The sequence below is a fragment of the Panicum virgatum genome, chromosome 7N, assembly GCF_016808335.1.
Source record: "Panicum virgatum strain AP13 chromosome 7N, P.virgatum_v5, whole genome shotgun sequence".
Classification (NCBI taxonomy): Eukaryota; Viridiplantae; Streptophyta; class Magnoliopsida; order Poales; family Poaceae; genus Panicum; species Panicum virgatum.
In genome coordinates, this window is record NC_053151.1 from 11,281,993 (window position 1) to 11,291,376 (window position 9,384).

General features: G+C 52.1%; 2 protein-coding genes across 2 annotated transcripts; both read left to right on the top strand.

Moving 5' to 3' along the window:
- Positions 1–3,139: 3,139 nt before the first annotated feature.
- Positions 3,140–3,844, top strand: LOC120680932. The gene has a single exon (XM_039962505.1). The coding sequence runs from the start codon at positions 3,140–3,142 to the stop codon at positions 3,842–3,844; it is 705 nt and encodes a 234-aa protein (XP_039818439.1).
- Positions 3,845–3,868: 24 nt separating this feature from the next.
- Positions 3,869–4,701, top strand: LOC120680934. Its single transcript, XM_039962506.1, has 2 exons — positions 3,869–4,220; positions 4,322–4,701. Exons 1-2 carry the CDS (start codon positions 3,869–3,871, stop codon positions 4,699–4,701), a joined length of 732 nt encoding a protein of 243 aa, XP_039818440.1.
- The last annotated feature ends 4,683 nt before the right edge of the window (positions 4,702–9,384 follow it).

Here is a 9,384-nt window from a genome sequence, read left to right on the forward strand (position 1 = left end):
GGCACCTCTCACATGGCTCGATACCCTTGAGCGACGCTCCATCGACAAGTGGGAAGACCTGAAAAAGGCCTTCACCAACAACTTCGCTGGTGCATTGGGCCGCGCCGACACCAAGATGGACCTAGCGTAAGTCAAACAGAAGAACGGCGAGAATCTTCGCACCTATATGCGTTGTTTCTTCGACAAGCGAGCCACCGTCATATATGTCACTGACAAAGAAGTCATCGACTGCTTCCAAGAAGGCATCCTCGATCGCCAGACCTACAGGGCTTTCGTCGGCCGGTGTCCGCGATCAATCCCTTCCCTCAAGACTATGGTAAGAGTGGGCTGACGAGGAAGACAAAGAGCTCAACAAGTACGAGCCTCACCGCTCCCAATAGCAAAATGACAGCGGCAGCAAGGGGAAGAACTCGAACAACCGCTCGAGTCACAACAACTACTTGGGTACCCCGAACCGCAAGCGCAAGCCAGATAACACTGTCGCGGCAATGGATCGACCTGCTAAGGGTACTCAAAAGCGAGACCCTAACATGCCTACTTTCAAGCAACTGCTCCAGAAGCAATGCCCGTACCATCCAACCAGCAAGCACTCTACCGACGAGTGTTTCCAGCTACGCAATGTCCTGAAAAACATACCGAAACTTCCTCACCCAAAGGATCGTAAGGGCAAAGAGAAAGATGAAGATGGCAATGGCGGCAATGACGGCTACCAGGACCATAGTCGCACTGTCAACGTCATATTCGGTGGCTTACTCACCAAGCGCTCCCAGAAGCTCCTGTTGTGGGAGATTATGTCTATTGAGCCAGCTACTCCAACTTTCCTCAAGTGGTCAGAGACCCCCATCACTTTCTCCAGGGCGGATCAATGGACAAGCTTCTCAGAGCCGGGATGGTACCTGCTAGTCCTAGACCCTGTAGTCGCTGGCTCGCGGCTCACCAAAGTACTCACCAAGACTCTCAAGAAGATGGGCCTCGACGTCACCGACATGCTCACCAAGACCAACTCGCCATTCTATGGCAACGTCCCAGGCAACGCGGCTATACCCCTTGGACAGGTGCTTTTGCCAGTTACCTTCAGGACTAGGGAACACTACCGCACCGAGTACATCAAGTTCGAGGTCGCCGACTTTGAGACTTCCTACCATGCCATCCTAGGTCGGCCAGCTCTGGCCAAATTCATGGCTACCCTGCACTACGTGCACCTTGTACTCAAGATGTCGGGACCCAAAGGAGTACTCGCGATGTAAGGAGAACTAAAACGATCCTACGATTGCGACACAGAAGCCGTGGAGCTCGCCTCGACTACTCAAGTCCCTAACTCTATGATGCAGGTCTACGCTGCGTCGAAGAAGCTAGCCCCAAGCAAACTCAAGATCCCTGAGAAGAGCGACGAGGCCAACAAGGTCAAGCCAACCGACGAAGTCACCCTCAAGGCCATTGATCTTGGAACCGGTGATAGCAGCATGACGATGATGATCGGGACAGGACTCGACCCCAAATAGGAAGACGCGCTCATCAACTTCCTTTGGGCAAACCGAGACATTTTCACGTGGAAACCATCGGATTCGCCAGGGGTGCCCAAGAGGTTTATCGAGCACTCACTCAATGTTGATCCCAAAGCTACATCGAAGAAGCAACCCCTACGCCATTTCGCCCAGGACCGTAGGGACGCCATCGAGAAGGAACTCGCCAAATTACTTGTGGCGGGCTTCATCAGAGAAGTTTTCCATCCTGTATGGCTCGCCAACCCTGTCCTGGTCAAGAAGAAGAACAACAACGACTGGAGGATGTGTGTCAACTACACAGACCTCAACAAGCACTGCCCCAAGGATCCCTTCGGATTGCCGCGGATTGATCAAGTCATCGACTCCGATCCATGACCGGTTGTGCACTACTCTGCTTCCTTGATTGCTACTCGGGGTACCACCAGATAGCCATCAAAGAAGAAGACCAAGAGAAGACCTCATTCATCACCCCGCTCGGCGCCTACTGCTACACGACGATGTTGTTCGAGTTGAAGAAAGCTGGTGCTACCTACCAATGAGCTATCCAGGCTTGCTTCAAGGATCAACTCAACAAAAACGTCGAAGCTTACGTGGATGATGTGGTCGTCAAGACCAGAAATCCCGACACCCTCATCGCCGATCATGAAGAGACTTTCGCAAGCTTGCGGGGGTACCAATGGAAGTTTAATCCCACCAAGTGCGTCTTTGGTGTACCGTCGGGAAAACTACTCAGGTTCATCATTAGCCACCGCGGCATCGAAGCAAACCCCGAGAAGATCACCGCCATCACTGAGATGCACGCTCCGGTTACCATCAAGGACATCTAGAGGCTTACTGGACGCATGGCGGCCCTCAACAGATTCATCTCAAGGCTTGGAGAATGGGGGCTCCCCTTCTTCAAACTACTCAAGCGCCAGGACAAGTTCGTGTGGACCGAGGAGGCTGAGGAGGGTCTGTGGCAACTCAAAGACTTCATCTCTAAGCCACCGATCCTCACGGCACCGCAGGCCAATGAAGAATTATTACTATATATAGCTGCAACTACCAACGTCATCAGCACGGCCATCGTAGTCGAGCGCAGGGAAGAAGGCCATGCATACAAGGTGCAGCGACCAGTCTACTTCGTCAGTGAGGTCCTTTCAGAGTCCAAGGCCCGGTATCCACCGGTGCAGAAGCTGCTCTATGCAATCCTGATAACCTTGCGCAAGCTACGACACTACTTCCAGGAGTACAAGATCTATGTGGTGACAAACTACCCGCTCGGTGATATTCTACACAACTGGGGCGCCACAGGGAGAATCTCCAAATGGGAAGTCTAACTCGGCACCCTCTCATTGGACTTCAAGTCACGCAACACCATCAAGTCCCAAGCACTCGTGGATTTCATGGCAGAGTGGTGGGAAAATCAGGTTCCTACACTAGCTGAGCACCCGGAACACTAGGTAATGTACTTCGACGGATCTCTCAAGCTTGAAGGTGCCGGCGCCGGCGCCGGAGTACTCCTGATATCTTCCTAGGGTGAACAACTCAAATACATACTGCAAATCTTCTGGAAGGCCTCCAACAACGAAGCCGAGTATGAGGCTCTACTGCATGGGCTGTGCCTGGCAATCTCCCTCTTCATCAAGCGACTCATGGTCTACGGCGACTCCATGGTCGTCATCAACAAAGTCAACGACTCCTGGGATCGCAACAAGGAGAACATGGACGCGTACTGCTTGGAGGTATGCAAGCTCGAGAACAAATTCTGTGGTCTCGAGTTCCACCATGTCATCCGCAACAACAACGTTGCTGCGGACGTCCTGTCGAAGCTGGGATCTACTCGTGCTCAAGTCCCAGCAGGGGTCTTCGTCCATGAACTGCACAAGCCATCCATACCGGAGCCGACACCTGCACCACCTACCACCAGTCCTAAGGTACCCCAGCCCAGCCCGGAGGTCATGATGATCGACGTGGACAGGAGAATTCCCTTCATCGACTACATCAAAGATCAAGTGCTACCCTCCGACAAGACAGAAGCTGAACAAGTCACACGACGCGCCAAGACCTATGTCCTAGTCGGAGACAAGCTATATAGACGAGGCGCATCTTCCAACGTACTCAGCAAGTGCATCTCTCGAGAAGAAGGCAAGGATATCTTGGAGGAGATACACAAGGGAATCTGCAGCAACCACACGTCCTCCCGGACTATTGTGAGCAAAGCTTTCAGGGCAGCTTTCTATTGGCCGACCGCACTGGCTGATGGAGAGGAACTAGTCTGGAAGTGCCAAGGATGTCAATTATTCGCCAAGCAACAACAAGTCCCGGCCTACAAGCTCATCACGATACCACCGACCTAGTCATTTGCTTGCTGAGGGCTCGACATGATTGGTCCCTTGCCAACAGCGCCAGGAGGATTCAACAGAGTTCTAGTGGCCATCGACAAGTTCACCAAGTGGATCGAGGTCAAGCTTGTTACCTGCCCCAAGGTTGACATGGTACTCGACTCCTTGGACGAAATTGTGCATCGCTACGGGTTCCCCAATCGCATCATCACAGACCTGGGTTCCAATTGCAACAACCACAGGTTCTGGAGTTACTGTGAGGACAGCGGGATCGATGTTCGGTACATCTCCGTCGCTCACCCGCGGGCCAATGGTCAGGTTGAGCGCGCCAACGAGATGATACTTAACACCCTGAAGAAGCGGCTGCACGACATCTCCAACACTAAGGGTGGCAAGTGGCTCAAGGAACTACCCAACGCACTCTGGGGCTCCGTACTCAGCCAACCAAGCCTACAGGACACTCGCCCTACTTTCTGGTCTACGGATCCGAAGCTATACTCCCCGTCGACGTCATGTGGAAGTCTCTAGCAGTCGATCAGTACGAGGAAGGTGCCGCGGAAGAAGTCAGGCGGGTCGACATTGACAACTTTGAAGAAGAATACTGCACCGCACTTGTCCAATCGGCCAGATACCTCGAGGGTATTCGTCGCTACCACGATCGCAACATCAAGGAACGCTCCTTCAACGTCGGCGACCTGGTTCTCCGCCGTATCCAGAACACGGTAGGGCTCCACAAGCTCAACTCACCATGGGAAGGACCATACACAGTCGCCAAAGTCACTGGCCCTGGCTTGTATCGGCTCCAAACTCTTGACAGTGACGCCATCGACAACTCATGGATCATCGAGAAGCTTTGTCGATTCTACCCGTAGCCCTCGGCTACGGATACTCTGGACCCAGCTGTAAGCGGCCCTCGGCCCAAGCTAACCTCGGTCCCTAACCATGCTGTAAGCGGCCTTCGGCCCCAGCTGTACTTGGTCTTTGACCAATGATGTAATCGGCCTCCCGGTCTTAGCTGTTTCTGGTCTCTATGATGTAATCGGCCTCTTGGCCTTAGCTCTACTCGGCCCTCGGCCTTAGTTGTAATCTTGCAACTTATATTTCGCAGTGATAAAATGTTCCTAGCAAACATAGTATGTCTCTTGCTTTCCAACAAGCACTCGGCTCCGCGCCTCGCCTACTAACAGGCCCACTTGAGTTCCTGTAACTCACGAGTAGTCCCTGTACTACTCGATTACTATGGAGTCTCCAGTTACTCTGCTCCTGCTACTAACAGTAATCATATCTGCGAGTATTACTACTCGGCTACTCTTTCTTGCAGCCTACTTTATGGATCTCGTACTTAATCCACAACTGAGTATGCGGCTTCTCCAACATACAAGACATGGAACAGACAGATAAATGATTACTACTATTTCAATTACGTTGTCTCATAAAACAACTCTTGTATATACAAATATTGTTTTCTTGGAGTTCTTTCTACCTACAGGTACATCTATTGCAGATTAATGTGCTGTGCCACCCTCTCTGCAATAGGGGCCATCTCTTGCATCAGCTCCTAGAACTTCTCGTCGGAGCAGTCAGCTGCCACACCTTGTCCCACAGCCTCCATCTGGGCCTTGGGGAAGAAAGATTTCAACATGGCTAGGACCTACTACGGGACTGACCTCGCCAACCTCTGCACATATGCAAGAAATCTTCCAGTTGTATCACGCAGACGATCCTCCAAGGGTCGCGGTTCAACTCCATGCTGGCAAGGCTCAAACAGATCTGCCACGGATTCCGCCACGGCTCTCAGCTCCTTGAGGGACTTTTTTAGACCTTCGTTCTCGTCATTGACCCTCCTCAGCGACTGCATGCATGTGATAAGATTAGTATCGCCATCAATGCAGAGCTGCATCTGTCTTTCAAGTTCATATTTCAGTACAATGAGTTCCTGGGCAACCTCTTCATGCATGTTCTTCTCCCGGTAGAAGGCGCACTTCCAGTCGGTGAGATCCTTGCCCAGGCACTCGATGGTTTTCTCCAGATTTACAACACCATTGGAAACACATACATCAGCCTGAGGGTCGGGAAATAAGTACCCGAGACATCTGCAAACAACAAGATCCTATCTTTCTTCTTGCGCCGGAGTACTTTATTCTTTCTGACGACTTCGTCCTTTTGGCTGGTGATCGACTGGATTTCATTCCGGTACTCGGCGATTGTCCCATCCAGTTTCGACTGTAGTCATGCGGACAACATCCTCTAGTTCTGAAGATCTGTTTCAAGGCATTCCACATGGGCCACGACATCACCATATCCTTGCAAAAGCTCGGACTTCCGCCGGGATCGTTTGATGATATCCTGCACCAAGATTTCAAAATCTACATTGGGCAATACTTCATACTTACAACTACTCATCACCAATGAGTACTTGGCTTACCTCAAGATAGACACCAGTACGGCGGTGCGACTCCAGCTGCAGCGCTACAAACTCTGGATCCAACAAGTCATCCTCCAGTAATGACATGTTCTCATCTCCAGATGCCTTGCTAGACTCTGCTGCTTTGGACATCGCGGCACTTTCGAGCGGCGTCGGGTCTTCAATGTCTACCTCTCGGACGACGACCTACCTTTTCGGACTGACTTCAAGAACTACCTGAGCGTTCTCCTGACGCTCGGGGGCTAGCTCCTGAACATCTTCTGGTGGCGGCAGATCCGCGTCTGGATCCGGCAGCACAGCCTCTTCCAGTTATGCTTCAATTTCCGCCAAAAGGTTAATCACCGGCTCGGGGGCTTATACAAACGAAGCAATCAATGACTCGACTACTTTGCTCCGCAGCAGACACAAACCTGCTGCGGCGCTAGCCTCGGTCACCGATACATCTTTAGTTGATTGGTCCTGCGGAGGTGGTGCGGTCATCTCGGTCTCTGCTGAGCGGCTCCTGCCATCAGCCGCCATGCTTGTACCAGCCTCCTCCCAGGTCAAGTCCGTCGATTTCCTGCGAACATCAAGACTTTGAGTCCAACTTTTCAAGACATAGACCAACACAGTACTCGGGTGCCTAGAGTAGTTACAACGACGATCTCACCAACTGAACCTTGGGAGCCCCCAGGAACTAAAACAATACCCCGGCGAGCGCCGGAGTATCTCCAACGTCACCCAAGTCCTCGGGCGGGTCGCGGTCACCGACGGCTCTGCCTGCTTCTGAGCTGGCGGCGGCTCGACTTCATCAACCTCAGCATCCTTGCTGGTTTCCTCCATGATAGGTGGGGATGGGCTATCCTCCACCTCCACGATTTCCTCGGCCTCTGGCGACGTATGCTGAGTGGCGGACGACGCCTCCTCAGTACTCGTTGCACCCTGCAAACGGCACCTCCATTCAGTACTCGGGTACTCCGAGTAGTATCCTGAGCACGGGTCAAAAGACTTACCTCAGATGGCACGGTCTGGGGGATCAAGACCTTCCTCACCACATGCTTGGCCACCGTTGTTCTCGGTTTCTTGGGCGGCGGTGCGTGTGCATCTTCAAACGAGTTTGCTATCCTCTTCGAAGCACCAGTAGAAGATCCCGCCTTGTCAAAGGCACGGGACTTCAAGACATACCTCTCGGACAATGGACGATCATCTTCACTTGATGACGAGTTCACATCCGTGTCCACCGGATCCTCCTCCTCTAACTCCGACACTTTACCAGTATATTTCCGCCTTGGGTCTATGTGGATCTGGTCCGACCCAGGTGGCGGAGGCATCGAGAAGTACAGGTTGACATCCTCCTACATAACACAGTCTATGTTAGGATACCACTATCTCCATAATGAGTACACGGGGGCTACGGTCACGATTAGTTACCTGCTTCGGGGGGTTGTCAGCACTGAACTCTCTCACTGCAAATGCTGGAATCCCAGTCAATCCCTAGAATATCTTCTGCAAGCACAGAACCATTTCGTCGTTACTGAGCTCCTCTTGGGACAACCTCAACTCATCCTCGGCACCGATGTATTCATACCTGAGATTCTCCCACTTCATCAACGGCTGCACGCGCCACTTCATAAAGCTGAAGGCCACCCTCTCCGCTGTCAGACCTTTCTTCTTTAGATCAGCTATCCGGTTCAGCAACTCTGGTACCTGGTGACACTCAGCAAAGGTTGGCTCCTCGTTCCACAAGGCGTGGTCCACTGGCGCATACGTACTGGGCTTTGGCAATTGAGGGGGATGATTGTGGATATAGAACCACTTATACTTCCAGTCCTGGTTGTGCTCAATCAACTGATAATCAAAGTATAGCTCGGACACCTTCTCGCGCATCTGGATCCCGGCTCCACATACTAGCTGCGGATTCTTCAAGTCAGGATGTGGCTTCACCCGGAACAACTTCCGGAACAATGCCCAGTGTGGGTGAATTCCCAGAAAAGCTTCACAGAAATGCACGAACAATGAGGTGTGGAAGATTCCATTGGGATTGAAGTGGACGTGCTTGATCTTGTAGTAGTCCAGCAATGCACAGAAGAAATCAGACGCCGGCAGTGCCAATCCATGCTCGGTGAAGCGCGCGAACATCGGGATCTTGTCAGGGTTTTTCTCGAAAGGCCACGCATCTCCATGCTCGGAACTCCACCCGGCGAGAGATTTCTCTTGCAACAGACCAGCCTCGACCAGCGCCTGGATGTCTTCTTCCTTCATATTCGACTTCTTCCAGGCGCAGGCCTGGTTCGGCGGCGCGGTCTGCCTTGTTTTCCCCATCTTTGGTGCCGGCAGTTGGGGAGATTTGTCCTTCTTCCCGCTGCCGGATCTCCTCTTCTTCCCCTGCGCTCTGGAAGATCCACCCTTCATCCTCTTAGTCACGAGCGTTTTCACTCACATTCGCTCGGCGGCTGCCGGAGTAGTGGACAGCGGAGGCGGTGGCGGCGGCGGTGGAGTGCTACATCTATCTGGTGACTCACAATCTCAAGTGACGGGGGCAACTGAAAAACCATAAGGGGTGCCCCTGGTATTTGTAACTGCGCGGTCTCTACACTGTTGCGGTGGACTCTTCAACTTCAACTACTCAGTGCCCTTTCCAGAGGGGTTTAAACTTAAAGATTCAGACTTGTTTTTGCAATGGCTACAGTTTGCAAACTTCGGCTACCTCTACAGTCAGTTGACCCTTCAATTCGAGGAAGTACTCGACTCAAGGCTCGGGCGCTCCGTGCCACGTGTCCTTCAGTTTTTCTCCGGATTTTTCGGGATTAGATTGGCAGAGATTACAGATTGACCCTCAATCTGATTCTACGATTCAACTTAAGGTTCGAGGGCTACTTCATATGAAGTGCGATTTTGAATTGCACTATCATATATTTCAAGACAAGACGAGTACTTTTGAAGACTTTCAGAGCAGAACTCGGGGACGCTTGGGAACTACTCGGGGAAGCTTCAAGACTACTCGATGATGAGCTGGGAGCACATTCCAGCCTCATGGAGGTTCAAATACTATAGGAGACTTTTGCTTGGAGTACTCGGGGACGCCTAGGGACTACTCATAGAAGCCTTCAAGACCACTCAAACCTGCTGCACTCGCCTACAAAGTACTCGG